This window comes from Lithobates pipiens, unplaced genomic scaffold (genome assembly GCF_037356315.1).
Source record: "Lithobates pipiens isolate NorthernLeopardFrog02 unplaced genomic scaffold, aLitPip1_a1.2 Scaffold_30, whole genome shotgun sequence".
Taxonomy (NCBI): Eukaryota; Metazoa; Chordata; class Amphibia; order Anura; family Ranidae; genus Lithobates; species Lithobates pipiens.
Window position 1 is genome coordinate 136,293,807 of NW_027507791.1, and position 18,694 is coordinate 136,312,500.

At 42.7% G+C, this 18,694-nt stretch overlaps 1 protein-coding gene across 1 annotated transcript in view; it reads right to left on the reverse strand.

Annotated features, from left to right (window-relative positions):
- Positions 1-241: 241 nt before the first annotated feature.
- Positions 242-18,694, reverse strand: part of CCDC32 (coiled-coil domain containing 32) — an 87,918-nt gene continuing 69,465 nt past the window's right edge. Inside the window, exons 3-4 of the mRNA XM_077464892.1 lie at positions 5,496-5,652; positions 242-3,042 (exon numbers count right to left, since the gene is read on the reverse strand). Coding sequence (XP_077321018.1) covers positions 2,904-3,042; positions 5,496-5,652 — 296 coding nt within the window. The 3' untranslated portion in view covers positions 242-2,903. The remainder of the gene's footprint in view (positions 3,043-5,495; positions 5,653-18,694) is intronic.

The following is an 18,694-nucleotide window of genomic DNA, read 5'->3' on the forward strand; positions in this document are numbered from 1 at the left end:
ATGGGACTTTTTTCATCCAGCATTGTTGTATATGACTTCTTGTCAAGTGAAGCCCACAGACTTTGCTATGATAAAAATGATCAATGTGTGCAACCCCTAAATATTATCCAATCTTGTTGAAATTTGGCATATATATCTTTTATGTCACTGAGACTCGGGGCGTAAGCAAACTAATATGAAAATCACATCTTTGAAAAAATGAAACACCCTAACACACACACACTAATTACAAGCAAACAGATCACAGGTGAGGATGGTTACTTTTAATAGCCATTAAAACTCCTTTGTTTCAACTTGTGTGCATGTTATCAGGCTAAAATCACCAGGGTATGTAAACTTTTGATCAGGTTAATTTGGGTAGTTTCTGTTGCCATTATGATTTAAAAAGAGTAAAACACAGTTGATTGATAATAAATGGCTTCAAATGTTTTTGTGCGATCATTCATATTCTCTGGAAAATGGCCAAGAAATCATAAATTCTGCCAAGGTATTGGCTAACTGTACACCCTACCTGTATATGTGTCATATTTAAAAGTATGGGTAAAACATCAGGGTTATAGCCAAGTCATGGCTATATGGGTAATTTTTGAACCTTTGTATTAAAGATTTTTGATTTTATTTGGTTATAATGCTTTTGGCGGTACCAGGAAAATGCTTTTGTCCCCTCCCTATTGCCTATGGTCTAGAATTTACCATTTCCGGATGTAGGTACCTTTTCGATAAATCACATATTGGTAAGAGCATTAATATATTTCCACAGAAGCTGGTAGGCAGAAGGTGTGGCATGTCTCGACAGAAGGTGGAACTGCTCAACTTTTCAAGTTTACAAGCCAGTGATTTGTGGCTAGGAGGTGGGGCAGTACAAGCAACCAATCTGCCGGTTAACAGGAGAAGTTATGAGGTCCAGCCTTCTGTCCAAACATGCTGCTCCATCTGCCTACCAACTGCTGTGTAAGGTAAGATTAGAAAGGTTGGAGCAGGGCTATGATTGGAAGGGGGAAGTGTGATGTAAAAGGCAGGGTGCTTTCATGTAAAGGAGACTGGGGAATGTAAGGAAGGGTGGGCTGTGAAAGGAACTGGGCAACAAGAAATGGGGGGGGGGGGGGGAAACTTGCGAAGGGGACTAGTATACAAGGGGGGGGGGGCTAGTATAAAAGAAAGGTGGTGAAGGCAGCTATAAAGGGGACTGAGATATAAGAAAATGAGGGATTGTGAAGGTGTGAAGGGGACGGAGATACATAATGGGCGGGGGGGGGGACTGTGAAGGCAACTAGAAAGGGAAGTGTTGTGAAGAGGACTAGGAAGTTGTAAAGGGGGTGATGTAATGTAAAAGCTGTTCTGTAATGTAAAGGGAGGCTATTTTGTAAAGGGGATGCTGTAAAGAGGATTGCTGTGATGTAAAGAGGGTGTTGTGTTGTAAAGAGGGGCACTGTAATGCAAAGTGGGTGCTGTAATCTAAAACAGGGCTGTATGGTAAAGCAAGGGGTGCTGGGATGTAAAGAGGGCCACTGATGTAAATAAGGGGTTCAACAATAGAAAAGGGGGCACGGTAGTGTAAAGGGGAGGCTATGATGTAAAGGGGAGGACTGATGACACTGATGTAAAAAGGGGAAACTGCAATGTACGGAGGAGCTGTGATATGAAAGATCTGGGTCATAGCATAAATATGAGACTTAGACCCCTGCTGGAATTTTTTTTTTTTTATCTACCGGACCCCTGTACATTTTAATTCCATACCCCATTTACTTCCTTTAATCCATTTGCCCTTGGATCAGGCAGGAGGGTGTGCTTAGCCGAGAAAGTCCCTCCTTCAGATAAGAAAATCATTTTGTCCCATGCCAGAAATACAGAAGCAACTGAAAAAAAAAAAAGGAATAGAATATACATTCCTATTGATGTAATAATGCTAGCAGCTTATTGATTCAAAATAAAATAGTTAATACTGACTGACAGAGTTTAGCTCTATTTTAATTAGGCTTCTGGCTGATAATTACCTAAACTGATCAACGTTCTGTCCACTACTGATGTCTCAAGGATACCTGTTGTAATAGTTTATGCTACATACACTGCAATATCCTATTATACCATGCTAGAGCAATTAATCAATAGGCACAATTTAAACTGTATCACATCAATATGTTCTACTATAAAGCAATTGTTAATATATAAGGAAATGGTGCTTGTTTACACTCAGTACCAGCACACTGTGAACTCAGTAAACCAAATAAGCGTAAATAGCTTCAGCTTTCATTCCGCATCCATAGAGAGATCCCCTAAAACATTTTGCCCATGTGTAGCTTTGTTGTTGAGTACTCTTCACACTTATTTGGTTTACTGATTAGTACAGTGTGCCATAATGAGTGCAGACGGGCACCATTTTCCTATAGTCCAATCAGAGTTTGATGACCTAGTGTCTTTACCGACCAGCGCAAACCATCAATGTAGCCAGGTAGGTGGAGATACTATTCCGAGGCATCTGAGCAGTACCGTTTTTTATGTTTTGGTCGCTTGTTGATATACGTTGGTAAGCTGTGTGCAAATCTGTATGGGGGGGCAGGCTGAACTTTAAAGTGAATTATTTTTTTTTTCATCAAACATTTTATTTAGTCATAATTATTTCTTAATACAACACAAGTATACAAATAAACTACTTCAGGGAATAACACAGGTTCTGTTAAATATACAATAATTAAACGTTGCAATAAAATACTAATATTTTGGTAGAGAAAAAAAAATATATATATGTCACAGGTTTTTATGAAAAAAAAAACGGAATGACAAGAGTAGTACATAGTAAGCTGAAGCATAAGTGGTGAAAATGAACCACCTTCATACATCAATCTTTGTGGAAACTGGGATCTTTAGATTTACAAAAGCCTAATAAAAGGTAATATGGCAGGTTCTTAGTGCTCAGCAGTTGCACTGTCCTGCTCATTGTCACCATTGTTTGTGGAAGCTTCGCCAGGTATTAGACACTGCACTTCCTCTGCATTTAGAGCCACTTTCTCTGGCTGAATCCATCGCTTCAAATGTTCTAGCGTGCTGGAAATGTGAGAATTGAAAAAGAGAAGAAATCAATAGGCGTAGGAAGCTAAAAATAAAGTCAAGGCAGTTTGGTTAAAGTAAGGATAATGATCTGTGATTTAATATGTTAAAGCTGAACTCTGGAAATTAGACAACATTCTTCCTTGCAGTGGGTCCTGAATAGGTTAAAATGCTTTTTTTTTTTTATACTACTTACCCAATTCCTGGCTCCAGCAGGCTTCCTCCATCCATGACTAATCGAATGCTGTCACCTCCCTAAGTTGCTCTCAGATGCATGCTCACCTCCTACACATGCAATGATGAGGTCCACCCTCAGCTCGGAACTTTGTGCAGATTGAGTCTTTACATCCCCAGTTTTTAAGCTTTCCAAGTTTATGTTCTTATGTTTTTGGGAACAAAATGAATCAAAAAGATCATTGTTAGGATTTTTATACTTTAACCCTTTCACTGCCAAGTCCATACTCGTAAAGACCTACAATGCCCTCAGGTGGCCAGGTCAGTATGGCATAGGGACCTCCTTTCTCCCTCTCCTATAAGCTTATATCAGAATGGTTCAGTGGACTCTGCTGAACAATTCTATAACTCTGATCAGCAGATTACAACCCGCTGATCATATTTATTAACCACTAATGTGACTGCCCCCCCCCCCCACCCTTTCATATAAAGCTGCCCCCTCCACTCTCCTCTCCCCCAGCACTAATTAACCCCCCCACACCACCATAATTTGCCGGCATCCCTCTTCCTCCACTCCCGCCAGCTTCAGGTGCTGCATGGGGAGTTTGGGGGGGGGGCCCAAAAGTGCCCCCCATCAGTCAGTTCACCCCCTAAATGCCCCCACACCCTCAATCCATGGTGGCTCTGAGCGGCATCTCTCCTTCCCCTCCCGCAGCTTCTCCCTGCACAGGTCTCCTATGATCTGTCCGGCTAGAGATCGCGGTGGGGGGAAAGGGGGGGGCAGTGTGGGTGGGGGTGAAGTAAGGGCTTGGGGGGGGCATAAACATGTTTATTAAACTCCCCCCTGTAAAACAGCGGGCGCATGCAGTGATCACTACTATGAGCCCACTGACATTGTCAGTCAATATATTTTAACCGCGAGTGTTACAATGTATCAGACTGTAATTTTCTGAATAAATGGAATCTCTATACCCATTTTTCATTCAAGTAAAGTGATACAGAGAAAAGGGACCATCTTCAGTCCCTTTCTCTGTTTCAAAAAAAAAAAAAGATACGGGGTCTGTTTAGACCCGTGATATATCAGCAAAGACCCCCCAACCCCAAATAAAATGATGGGCTCCTTGAGGGTAGGGACCAATGTGAGTGTGCAATGTACAGGGATAGGGACAGTTGTAGACACTCACTCAGGTTGAACTGGATGGACTGGTGTCTTTATTCAACCTAACTAACTATGAAACTATAAGTGAAAAAATGAAAACCTCCAGATTGAGAAATTTTTGGGTATGTTTGATCTTCGCCATTTTGCAAAAAGGAGCATATGCTTTCAGAAACAATATGGTTTTGGGGGTCTTTCACTAATTCTGAAAGCTGTAAGGGAAAAATTAAAACCTTCAGATTTTTTGAGAAATTTGGATATTTACACTTTTGCGTCTGTTCAATTTTCACCATTTTTCAAAAAGGTGCAATTTAAAAGTTAGAAATATTTGTTATTCATTAACTCAATGCAAGTTAAACTTTTATAAGTAGTAGGAATTTTGTAAAATATGCTGTTTTTATCTGCTAATAATGGTTTTAGTGTATTTTTTGCAAATGTTTTGGTTTGATAGACATTTCTGCAAATACTGCGGAGTCTAAAAAAAAAAAAAAAAAAATCAGTAGCACCTTCTTTTTATTCTACTAATTATGTGCTTTCAGAAAATTTATAGTTTGAAAAATAAAAAAGCAAAAAGGAAAAAATTACAAAGATGGTCTGGCCAACTGAGCGTACAAAATGGAGCACAGGGCCTGGCAGCGAAATGGTTAAGGAGTGTTTTCTTGTTACCTGTAAGGTCTCATGAATATAGGGCATTAAAAAAACTTGGCTGTTTGAGGTGTTCGGCTTGCATAGAGGGTCATTTAGAGGCAGAAAAAAAGTCAATGTACGCATTGGCGTTTACAGGCAGGAAAAACAAAACAAACAAAAAAAAAACACACACACACATCACTTGTGTGTTCAGGAGAGGAGCGTTTTGGCAAAAAAAAAAAAAAAAAAAAAAAAAAAAAGTGCTTGAGCGCCTATTCGCTCCAATAGCCAGCATAAATTAATATTCTGGCCAATGGAATCAATGAACGCCCAAACTAATGACACAACTACACATTTGCAAAATGCAGCTTAAGGCACTTCTTTTTGCGCCACTTCTTCCTCCCCTGGAGCAAAGGTGGAGAAAGAAAAAGTCCTGTGTGCATGAGGCCTAATTGTTAAAGATTCTGATAAACATTGGTGTATTCACACCTACCTGCTATCAACATCACTAATTCCAACATAAGCTTCAGGTTCATATGTCTCTTGTAGAAATCGATCCCAACATTCCTTCTTTGCCTGGCCTAAAGAATGTAACATTTCTTTGGAGGTCACTTCATGGGTCTGACCTTTAATTTTCTGCAATCTACGTTCTGAAGACAGAGAAACAAGTTTACCACAGTAAAATGGACTAGAAAACACCTACATGAACATACAAATAATGCGTTGAACAGTTTTTGTTAAAGTGGAACTAAAAACAGGAATACTCACCTATTCAACAGTCAGCATCCATGAGCCCCCTTGCTGGCATCTTCTGGGTACCTATCCTCAGCCATTTTGATTGGATGGTGCAGTATGACATCAATTCAGTGCATTCATAGGAGTCATTCATCCCAGAACACTGTTCAAGAAATGTAAACAGAGCTGCGCATGTGCAGCTCAACCTACGTTCTTCAGAGCATTAAAAACGGGCAGGTAAGTGTATTTTGCGCCTGTCTGCAATTTTTTATTTTTTGAATTTAGCATCTGCTTTAACCAGAGTTCCTAGGGGGTTCCTAAAGTTGTATTAAACCCAAAAACAGAAACAGTAACACATTGCAACATAATTCTTAATTGCTGTAGCGGTTTTAGTTTTGTTCTTTATTTTCACCTTTTCATCCAGCCAGTGAGTCTCCTTTTTTAACTTCCATTAGCAGACCAGCCTGCCCAGAAAAAATGGCAATTAGGGGCCTTTAGACTTGCAGTTGGGGTGCATTAAAATTAAAAATATGCAAAGGTAGCAGACGGGCCTGCTCACATGCTGTGGTGGCTGATGTCACATTCCAGCAAATAGGGTCACAGCCTAAGCACCCCACAACTGCATACAATGGACACGGTTGCGGCCCTTTGATGCAACATTTAGAGTTAAACAAGCAGGGAGGAGGCATCCCATTGGCTCCTCATCACCGCTAAAAAGCAATCCAAACGCTTTTCAGAGAGGCACCGCAGTTAAGACACAAGTCTAAATTTTGCCTTAGAGGGCTGACAACCCATTTACCACCGATAGTGTGCTTACAGGGGTCCGCTTTTAATTATTACTTTATTCAACAGGAAAAAAAAAAAGTTTGCTGTATCTGCCAAAAAAAGTGTTAGCTGGAGTTCAGCTTTAAGTCCACGTGAATCTGCTTATTCCAAGGCAGCCCATAGGCGAGTCGGTTTTTTTCCTTCAACCAGCGGGTTGAAAAAGTTTCACACTTTTAAATGGTAGAGTATAAAAGCACATTTTCAGGTGCTCCCATTAACGTCTCTGCCCCAAAGAAGCTCATTATATAAAGATGCAACAGAAAGTTGCAGTATATTTAGATTCAGTTCACATAACATTTCAGAAATCAACCAGAGTGTCTTGAAAGCAGCGATTCCTTAGGTTTACGAGTTGAGTCTAAGGGCTGAGAAACGCATTCAATTTCATTCAGTTGCTATGGAGAGATTTAGCACTTTGTTGGCCTCATTTACACAGAAGACTTTTAAGGGGGAAAAGCAAACGTTTTTCAAATCTTATTTGCTCTGGGTGTTACTCGCTCAAAGCAATGAAGCAAAAAGCTCAGTAAGGCAATTAGCATTGCCAGCACATTAAAGGTTATCTATAGTCACAGCATACATTTTCATTTTATAAACGGCACTGTAATATCAAAACAAACCATAGTTATTTTTCATAATCCAATATAAGCTTACTTGAAAAAGAAAATCTCCTTTCATGTTGTGAGTTCTGCCTTTCTGCTGCCATCTCTTTCCACAACTTCCTGGATTCCCTGCATGCTTTGCAACTTCCTCTGCTGTTTACTTTACATTTCTAAGGATCACATATCCCATGGAATGGAAACATTTCCCCATGGGGTTTTATTGCCAGCAAAACATTAAAGAAATTCTCTTTCAAAAAGGTATCCATTTTTATTTGATAAAAAATACAAAGAGGGCATTATTGTATTAAAACATGAGCTCTGGACATATAGCCAAAACATGTACATGATGATACAGCCATGAGTACATACAAAAGACATAGCATGATATAGACAGTTATGTAATGATACTATGCTCCCCAACAGACACGTTTCGACCTTAGAAGTAGGAGTCTTCTTCTGAGGGAATACAGAGGGAAGAACTCTAAAAGAAAATGCATTGTGAAATGATCTCATTGTTACAATGCATTTTCTTTTAGAGTTCTTCCCTCTGCCCTTTTTTGTATTTTTTATCAAATAAAAATTGATACCTTTTTGAAAAAGAAAAAAGTTCTTTAAGGAGGGATTCCACCTACCAAAAAATATTAAAGTCAGCAGCTATAAATATTGCAGCTGCTGACTTTTAATAAATGGACACTCACCTGTCCCAGGGTCCAGCGATGTCGCCAGCTGAGACCGATCGATCGCTTGGCTCTCGGCTGCTGCCGCCACCATTCTCGGTGAGGGAATCAGGAAGTGAAGCATTGCAGCTTCACTTCCCGGTTCCCTACTGCGCATATGCGAGACACGCAGCGCAATGGGAATGGTCCGTGCTGTCTCTGGGACCCGTGTGTGTCCCAGCAGACAGTGCGCTGAGACAGGAAACAGCATAGACTCCCCTGGGAGTCTATTCCCGGAAGTGGGTGCAAATACCTGTCTTAGGTATCTGCACCCCCCTCCCCCCTGAAAGGTGCCAACTGTGACACCGGGGGGGGGGGGGGGGGCGGGAGGGTTCCGATGAGCAGAAGTTCCACTTTAGGGTGGAACCCCGCTTTAATGTTTTGCTGGTAATAAAACCCCATGGGGAAACTTTTCCATTTCATATATATTCAGCGTGTGCAGCACTTTGGATCTCAATAATAGCATTGCCGTTCCTTTTCCACATATCCCATGGTACCTTGAAGCCTGCAAGCTGTGATTCCTGTACCAACTTCACCTCCTAAAACTGCTCTTCAGTATTTCAGAAGGCAGGCTCTGAAATGTGTGACACAGCAGTGTTTACTCATGGGGCATAGTGAAAATATTTCACAGAATTGCAGGATGTAAATGTGTGTGGGTCTTTAGAGAGCAAGATTACATACTTAACCACTTGCAGACCGGACCATTTTGCTGGTCAAAGACCAGACCACTTTTTGCGATTCGGCACTGCGTCGCTTTAACTGACAATTGCGTGGTTGTGCGACGTGGCTCCCAAACAAAATTGACGTCCTTTTTTTCCCACAAATAGAGCTTTCTTTTGGTGGTATTTGATCACCCCTGCGGTTTTTATTTTTTGCGCTATAAACAAGAATAGAGCGACAATTTTGAAAAAAAACGCATTCTTTTTTACTTTTTGTTATAATAAATATCCCCCAAAAATATATAAAAAAACATTTTTTTCCCTCAGTTTAGGCCGATACGTATTCTTCTACATATTTTTGGTAAAAAAAAAAAACGCAATAAGCGATTATTGATTGGTTTGCGCAAAAGTTATAGCGTTTACAAAATAGGGATAGTTTTATAGCATTTTTATTAATAATTTTTTATTATTTTTTTTTTTACTAGTAATGGCGGCGATCAGCGATTTTTATTGTGACTGCGACATTGTGGGGGACCCATCGGACATTTTGGACACATTTTTGGGACCATTGTCATTTATACAGTAATCACCGCTATATAAATGCAGTGATTCCTGTGTAAATGACACTGGCAGTGAAGGGGTTAACCAGTGGGTGGCAGTGTAGGGGTTAAGTGTTCCTAGGGGTATGTTACTAACTGTGGGGGGGGTTGGGCTTTCATTTAGTGAACACTGATCTCTGCTCCAATCACATGAAGCAGAGATCAGCGTCACTAGTTGCTAGGCAGAATGGAAAAATGCTGTTTACACGGCATTTGCTCCATTCAGCCGCTCCGTGAGACGACCGCGGGGATGCCCGCGGCGATCGAGTCCGCGGGTCGCGCGACCGGACTCATGGGGGTCCCGACCAGCGCGGGAGCGCGCCGCCGCCGGCGCGCTCCCGATGGCAGGGCGGCATTGAATATTGGACGTACCTGTACGCCAATATGCCTGCCCGTGCCATTCTGTCGACGTACATCGTCGTGCGCTGGTCGGGAAGTGGTTAAGGTTCATTTGGATTAATAAAAGTAGGATAGAAAGCATTTGAATACATGTGGAAATAAACACATGATATTCTGTTTTGACCACAGATAACACTTTAGAAGAGACTTTTCCCAAACATGTAATTTGCAATTGCTGGCATTTAAAGTAAATCTGTACTCACTACAGGTTCATTATAACTTGTTTGGTAGCAGACACTCTAATACAGTGGGTATAGAAAAATCACTCCCCTTTAAAAGAATCAAATTTTTTTGCTTTGCAGCCTGAAATGAAGACAGACACAGTTTTTGTTGTGTCCAGCTGTATTTACTCAGCGCAACTTATACAAATTAAAGCTATAAAAGGCAACATGTCGTAAAAAAAAAATTAAAATTAAAATTAAACCCTAGAATCACAGGTGTGCATTGTATACAAAAGTTACCAGACAAGGTGACTCATTATTGAAAGCTGACACATTTTGGAATAAACTCTTAAAGTGGTTGTAAAGGCTTTTTGTCTGAACACATTTTATGCATTAAAGCAGAGTTCCGCCAAATTATTATCATTTTTTTTTAAAGTCAGCAGCTACAAATAAATTTTAAAATATGGACACTTACCTGTCCAGGATGCCCATGATGTCGGCACCCGAAGACGATCTGTCCCATGGCTATCTATGCCCGGAAGTGGGATTAGACAGGTGCCAAATGTGACACTGGGGGGAAGTTCCAAAAAGCATAAGTTCCATTTTTGGGTGGGACTCTGCTTTAAGATCAAAAGCCTTCTGTGTGCAGCAGCCCCCCTAAACAAACTTACCTGAGCCCCATCCAGCGATGTCCATGAGTGCCTCAGCCTTCTGGGACTCTCCCTCCTGATTGACTGAAACACAGCAGTGGTGCCATTGTCACCCGCTGCTGTCAAACTCAGTTAGCCAATCGGGAGTGACAGGGGGCAGAGCTGAACTGTGGCTCTGTGTATGAATGGATACATGGAGCTGCAGCTCATCTCAGGTATAGCAAGCTGCTTGTTGTGGGGACACTCAAGAAGAGGGAGGGGCCAGATGCTCCAGCCAGGGACCCAAGAAGTGGAGGATCCGGGCTGCCCTGTGCAAACCACTGTACAGAGCAGGCAAGTATAACAGGTTTGGTGAACTTGGGGGTTCCAAGTAATTTTCTCACCAAAAATACGGAGATGGTATTCTGCAAACCTTGGTTGTAATGAGTGGTTATTTGAGTTAGTTACTGTTGCCTATCATCTCAAACCAGTCTGCCCATGCTCCTCTGACATCAATTAGACATTGTCGTCCACACAACTTCCGCTCACTGGATGTTTTCTTTGGATCATTCTCTGTAAACCTTGGAGGTGGTTGTGAATTGAACAAGTATACCAAATAAAGTGACTGGTGTGTGTATAATTATATATATATATATATATATATATATATATATATATATATATATAAACAGCTTAACTGTAAAATCCTTTTCTTGGAGTACATCACAGGACACAGTGCCACAGTATTTACTGGTGGGTTATACAGGCACCACCTAGGCGATGCGATGGACACCGGCATACCCTAGACAGGAAGTTTAGCTCCCTATATAACCCTTCCCCTTACTGGGAGTAACTCCATTTTGAAGCAAAGCAATATATGTGTATTAGAAAGGGGGGGGGGGGCCTCTGCGTCCCCATGATGTTCTCGAAGTAAAGGATTTTACAGGTAAGCTGTTATAAAAATCTTATTTTTTTGTACCTCACAGGGCACAGATCCTCAGTATTTACTGATGGGATGTCCCAGAGCAATTCTATCTGAGGGGAGGAAGACAACAAAAATAAGGTACAATCAGACCTGAGGACCTTGTACCACTGCCTACAGCACATTGTGCCCAAAGGTGATAGCCTCATGTCTTCTCACATCCACCCGATAGAATCTGGACTGAAGACCAAGTTGCAGCCTTGCAGATTTGAGCCATGGAGGCCTGGTGATGCACTGCCCATGAAGCACTAACAGCCCTTGTGGAGTGCGCTTTGATTTGAAAAGGTGGAACTTTCCTCTTCAAACCATAAGCTTGAAGAATTACCTGTCAAATCCATTTAGCAATGGTAGATTTCGACGCTGCCTGTCCTAATTTTAGGACCTTCAGGCAATACAAACAAAACATTTGTTTTGCGAATGTGAGCAGTCACTTCCAAATATATCGGCCGATATTTGGCATTTTTTAATTAATCGGCATCGGCCGATTGTGCTGATAAAAAAGCCGATTACATATTCAGCTTGACTTGCAAAAGACTTCTGTAATAGAAGTCAATGTAAGTTGCCTGAAGACATCAGTGAAGGACTTTCCTCCTCTCTGGGCAGGCGGCCAAGAAAAGATCAAAGAGCTACAATGTTTCTTCTTCAATGGACTGAACTTGTAGGCGTTCTCAGTTTAACCATTTAAAGACTAAATCTTTTCTGACACTTGTTGCTTACAAGTAAAAATCCTGTATTTTCTGCTAGAAAATTACTCAGAACCCCCAAAAAATTATATATATATATATATATATATATATTTTTAGCAGAGACCCTAGGGAATAAAATAGCGGTTGTTGCAATATTTTATGTGACACGGTATTTGCGCAGAGGCCTTTCAAACGCAATTATTTTGGAAAAAATACACAGATTAAAAAAAACGAAAACAGTAAAGTTGGCCCTTTTTTTTTTCATCCAAAAGTTTTGAGTACCTGTTTTTGTGTATTTAATATATAGTTTTTTTTTTTAATCCAAATTATACATACAAGTGAACTGATTGGAGGTTTGTTTTGTTTAATAAATGTGTAAGAAATGTTCTGCATTACTTATTAAGGCTGCTTTCACACTGGAGCGGCCAGGCATTGACGGTAAAATGCTGCTAGTTTTAGCAGCGATTTACCGTCATTTTAGCCCCGCTATTCGGCTGCTAGCGGGGCAGTGAAGCACTGCTGCAAAATCGCATTGCATGCGCTTCAGCAGTGGTGCCCATTCATTTCAATGGGCAGGAGTGGTGGAGGAGCGGTATACACGGCTCCAAAGATGCTGCTTGCAGGATTTTTTTTTTTTTTAACGTCATGCCAGCGCATCTCTTCATTGTGAAAGCACTCGGGCTTTCACACAGACTGCAGGGGAGCCGTTTTGAAGGCAATTTACAGGCACTATTTTTAGCCCAAAATCGCCTGAAAAACGCCCCAGTGTGAAAGGTGTCTAACTTAGATTTTATGAGATGAAGGGAAAAAATAAAAATAAAAAAAAGGGAAAATAAAAATTGGCCTAACATATCGGCCCAAAAAGAAAATCGGCATCATATATCAGCCATCGGCTGCCGCAATTTCTAAATATCAACATCGGCCAGAGAAAAACCCATATCGGTCGACCTCTAGTTTTGACCGCTCTCACTACATCCAGAGAATGTAGTGACTTTTCTTCCTTAGAACAGGGTTCTGGAAAAAATGAAGGCAGAACAATATCCTGGTTTAGATGAAAACCTGAAACCACCTTCGGTAGAAAGCTAGGATGAGGATAATGCTACTCTATTCTTGTGCATAATTAAATATGGCTCTTTACAAGAAAGAGCCAACAATTCTGATACCCTTCTTGCAGAAGAAATGGCTACCAGAAAAATTATCTTCCTTGTCAAAAGGACCAAGGGAATATGTTGTATCGGCTCAAAAGGCTGCTTCAGTAATGCCAACAGAACTAAATTCAACTCCCAGGGTTCAGGAGGGCTCCTGTGGATTAAGCCAAGTTACCCTCTGTGTAAAGCTTCAGACCAAAGAATGTGAAGCAAGCGGATGTTGAAACAATACGGACAAGGCCGAGACCTTGCCCTTGATAGTACTCAAGGCCAGCTTAATCTCTAACCCCATTTGCAGAAAAGCAAGGATTATCGCTATGACATACTTTCTGGGATGCCATCCCCTGGATTCACACCAGGAGACATATGCCTTCCAGACTGAATAACAAATGATTCTGAAAGATGGCTTCCTTGCATCAAGGTAGAAATTACTGGGCCTGAAAGACAACTCTTCAGAATGTGGGTTTCAATAGCCAAACTGTTAAATTTAGTGTTGGTAAGGATGGAATACTGGTCCCTGCGATAGCAGGTCTGGATGTGGTGGTAGGATCCATGGAGACCCTACCGCCATCTTCACTATTTCTGCATACCAAGATCTTCTGGACCACGCTGGGGCCACTAGAAGCACAGACTTCTTTTCCTGCTTGATCCTGTGAAGCAGTCATGGAAGCAGAAGAATAGGAGGGAATGCATTAATCAGTTATAACTGATGCCACGGCGTCACCAACGCATCTGTCCCACATGCAAATGGATCCCTTGTTGTTGACACAAAGTTGTCAATCTTGTTGTTGAACCTGGACGCAAATAGATCTACATCCGGGATCCCCAATCTTTGGCATACGGCCAGGAAGATGTCGAGGTGAAGACACCATTCCCCTGGGAACAACTGCTGGCGACTCAAGTAGTCCGCCTGCCAGTTCTCTACCCCTGGAATGAAGATTGCCAATTTACACGGCACATGCTTTTCTCCCCAGATTAGGATCTGGTTTAGCTCTCCCTGGGCTGCACAAATCCTGGTGCCCCCTTGGTGATTGATACAAGCCACTGCTGTGGCATTGTCGGATTGGATCCTGACAGGACAACCCTGCAATCTGAATGTCGAGGCATTTAGGGCTAGGTACACCACCCAAATCTCTAGAATGTTGATGGGTAAGGGCCTCTTGGATTTGGACCATCTCCCTAGGACAGTCATCTCTTTCAGAACTGCTCCCCAACCCAAAAGGTTGGAATCTGTTGTTACCACCTCCCAGGTAACTGATAAAAAGGATTTCCTTTTCCGCAGATTCTCGGGTATCAACCACCAATTGAGGCTCTGACGCACTGTTGGTAACAAGCGCATTGGAAAATCCAGCGCCTGGACTTTCTTGTTCCAGGCAGATAGGATACCGCTTTGCAGCCGTCTCCAATGAAACTGAGCATAGGGAACGAAAGAAGCCATCATCTTTCCCAACAACCTCATACAAAGTTGAATAGAAGGACCCTTCTTTGCCCTGACTACCTGAGCCAGCTGCTTTATGGCACCGATTTTTGCCTGAGGTAAAAATACCCTCTTCTGGGTTGTATCTATGACCAGACCCAAGTACTCCAAGTCTTCTTACTGGTTTTAAAGAAGACTTCTCCACGTTGAGGACCCAACCTAGGTATTCCAGGTAGTTGACTGTGGTGACCAAGCTTTGGTCTAAGTGGGCTACCGACTGGTCTATTAAGAGTAGGTCGTCTAGGTATGCTATAACCGTTATACCCTGGGCCATTAATCTGGCCAGAGGCGGAGCTAGGACATTTGTGAACACCCGAGGTGCAGTAGCTAGACCGAAAGGCAGAGCTACAAACTGAAAATGAAGTTTTTCCACTTCAAAATGCAGATATTTCTGATGAGAGGAGAAAATCAGGTACGTGCAGGTATGCATCGTTGATGTAATTTGATGCCAGAAGTTCTCCTCCTTGTAGGAGAGAGACTACTGATCGGGTTGATTCCATGCAAAAAAGATAGAATTTTTAAGAACCGGTTTAGATCTTTGAGATCTAAAATGGGTCTGACATCTCCATTTGGCTTTGGCACAGTGAAAAGGTTTTATTCAAACCCCAATCCCTGCTCTTGCATGGGAACTACAACGATTAGTTTTTGCGACAAAAGCCGCTCCAACGCTTGAGAGACCTTTTTCTCTGGGTCTTTGGGAACATTTGATCCGAGGAAACAGGAATTCTTGTAACTCTAGTTTGTAACCTAGTTATTGTGAAGACCACCCATCTGTCCTTAAAATCCTCCTGCTAGACCCTTTAGAACTGTAGCAGTCTCCCCCCCCCCCACTCGAACGAGCGGGGGTGCCCCTTCTTAAAGAGGCCTTAGCATTCGGTCTTGTAGATTTCCTTCCCTGGGACTTCTTTTGTCCCTGGTGTTGACTGAGTTTTACCTCTTGAGCTTGACGGTGGAGGTCGTCGTGACTGCCTGGAGGCTGATGCCCCTGGCACTGGAAGAAAGAGCCCATTTAAATGAGGACATTTACTCCTTTTCTTAACTGGCAAAAGGGGTACTTTTGCCCACTAGAGATTTTTTGGATATAATTGTCCAAATCCTCCCCAAACAGCCTTGCACCAAGGAAGGGAAAACCAGCCAGGAGCTTTTTAAAAGGCATTTCGGCTGACCAATTTTTCAACCATAAGATTCTATGCATATGCATCAACCCAAGCGTAAGGCGAAAGGTCTCGAGGATAGAATCTCCGATTGCATCAACTGCAAAACACAAAGCATCTGGCAGGTTGGCCTAATCCCGGGCCTGCTGTTCAGTGAAAACCTTGAGCACCTGTTTCAAATGGTCTCTCAAAGATTGACATACTCCAGTTGCTGCCACTGCAGGTTGAGCTACTGAACCTGCCAAGGAAAAAATGTTTAACAGGAATTCCAATTTTTTAATTGGTTGGATCCCTAAGTATTTGAGCATTGTCAACAGGACAAGTCCGACTTTCATTCACAGAGGATATAGCGGCGTCAATTGCCGGTATACCCCACATCTTTGTGAATTTTTCCTCCATAGGATAAAAGTGTTGAAAACTTTTTAGGAGGGAAAAAAATGTTTATCTGGGTGATCCCACTCAGAATAAATAAGCTTTTCCAGCAAAAAATTAACAGGAAAGGCATGTGCAGTTTGAGGAGGCTTCAGTGAACCCAAACAAGACATGGGTTTTCAACCGACTTAGTTACGGGTAACTTAAAATGGGGCGCAAACCATTTCAGCAAGAGTTTGCACCAGCAATTTCTCATGTGAAGCTGAAGAGGGTCCTTTCCCACTTGATTCCTCAGAAGAGGAGGCATCAGTCTCATCCCTGTCCTCTGAGGGGGATTTGTCTCCCCTTTCCCAGAGTTCCTCTGTTTGAGGGTCCTGGGTGGTAGACGGAGACCTAATGCGTTTTCTTCCCCTCTGTGAAGATGCGATTAACGCCATTAATCTTTTCTCTGAATCCACTTATGGTTAAGGAAAAAACCTCCTGAGTAATATATACAGGGGCTGAAATGCCAGAAGCAGTTGCAGCCCCTGATGGCTCACCCTGGCCAGCCTCCTCATGTCTTTCGGGGGGGGGGGGGGGTGCTGCAGAGGGGAGGTCCTCAGAGCCTGAGGGAGATCCCTTTATGCCCCTATTTCTCTGGGTATTTGTACCTCCCCTTCTGCCATAGTGCCATGCATAAAATGCAGAGGTACTACCAGAAATGGTCCAGCAGCTGCCACTGCTATCAAGGCTCAGTCTGATACTAAGTGTTTGCCTGGGAATGCCTGTGCCACCCACACTCTGCTCTGTGCCCCTCCTTAAGCTGTGTGCACCTGCAAAAGAGGGCACTTTATAGCTTCTATAGCCTGCGTTGTGGGCGTTAAACCAACGCCGATGACGCGCTAAAGCTCCCTCCTCCGACCACCCCTTTCCGACCCCCCCCCATCTTTAAAAAAAAAAAAAAAAAAGACTGCTTTTCCCACGCGACCCGAGGGCTCCCATCCTAATCGGATTGCACATGGAGGGGAGGCATACCGCTGACTAACACATGGCTTCTTAGCCTGAAGGAAGCTGTGGGGGGACAATCCCAAAGAGAACCACCCCCCCACATCCTACCTGGAGCATGGGCTCAGAGAAGCGTGCAGCTTGGACACAAACGAGACTGACAAGCATGGAAAGGTATGCTCTTGACAGTTCCCTTTGGTGACTTTAGGCATAGCATACATTTACTTAAAGGAGAAAACCCACAAGAATGAGAAACAAAATCCTTACCTTTTCCAGCTTCAGGGTTCTGTTGTAACAGACCCAACTTTCACCTCACAGTGGGCTCCATTTAGAAAAATATTCAGGGACTGAGGCCCCCTTTTTATCGTGGGATCCGCAACTCTGGACCTGTAAAGCACCTCACCAGGAATATGGCTGAAAAAAATAAAAATAAATACTGGATCCCGGGGTCCAGCTCTCTAAAAAGAAAAGCTTTACAGGTAAAACCTAATTTCTTTGGACACGAGGCCCGGGTACCATTCAATTCGGTCTGAAAAAGACACTTTGAATGGATCTGGTTGCATGGCTTACCCCAGTAAGGAATATTCAAGCGGAGCTCAGCACAGCACATCTTTACTCATGACCAACACCTAAGACACTGGCGAAAAAAACTGAGGTACTCCCAGTAAGGGGAGGGGTTATATAGGGAGCTAAACTTTCTGTCTAGGGTGTGCCAATGTCCATCACCTAGTGGTGCCTATATAACCCATCAGTAAATACTGTGGTTTTGTGTCTCATAACCTACAAAAAGTAAATGAACATATATACATACACACACACACACACACACACACACACACACAGTATTTTTCGCTCCATAAGATGCAGTCTGGGGCTTCACGAGTGCTGCTGGCACTGGGGAGCTACAGTTCATTGAGGGAACCATGAATGTCAACATGTAATGTGAAATACTGAAGCAGAGCATGATCCCTTCTCTTCGGAGACTGGGCTGCAGGGCAGTATTCCAACATAATAATGACCCCAAACACACCTCCAAGACGAACCCTTCCTTGCTAAAGAATCTGAGGATAAAGGTGATGGACTGGCCAATCATGTCTCCAGACCCAAACCCTATTGCACATCTGTGGGGCATCTTCAGAACAAAAGGTGGAGGAGTACAAGGTCTCTAACATCCACCAGCTCAGTGATGTCGTCATGGAGGAGTGGAAGAGGACTTCAGTGGCAACCTGTGAAGCTCTAGTGAACTCCATGCCCAAGAGGATTAAGGCAGTACTGGAAAATAAATGGTGGCCACACAAAATATTGACAATTGGGGGCAAATTTGGACATTTTCATTTAGGGGTGTACTCACTTTTGTTGCCAGCGGTTTAACCTCCCTGGTGGTATTCCAGAGTCTGGCTCGGGGTGGAGATTTTATACCAAAAGTGGTATCCCCGAGCCAGACTCGGGACCGCATTGCTGAATGCAGGGAGAGGTTACTTACCTTGTCCCCTGGATCCAGCGATGTCCCCCCGCTGTACGAGCAACCAAAACTGTCCCTTTACATCAAAAATGATTTTAAAGCAGCTAA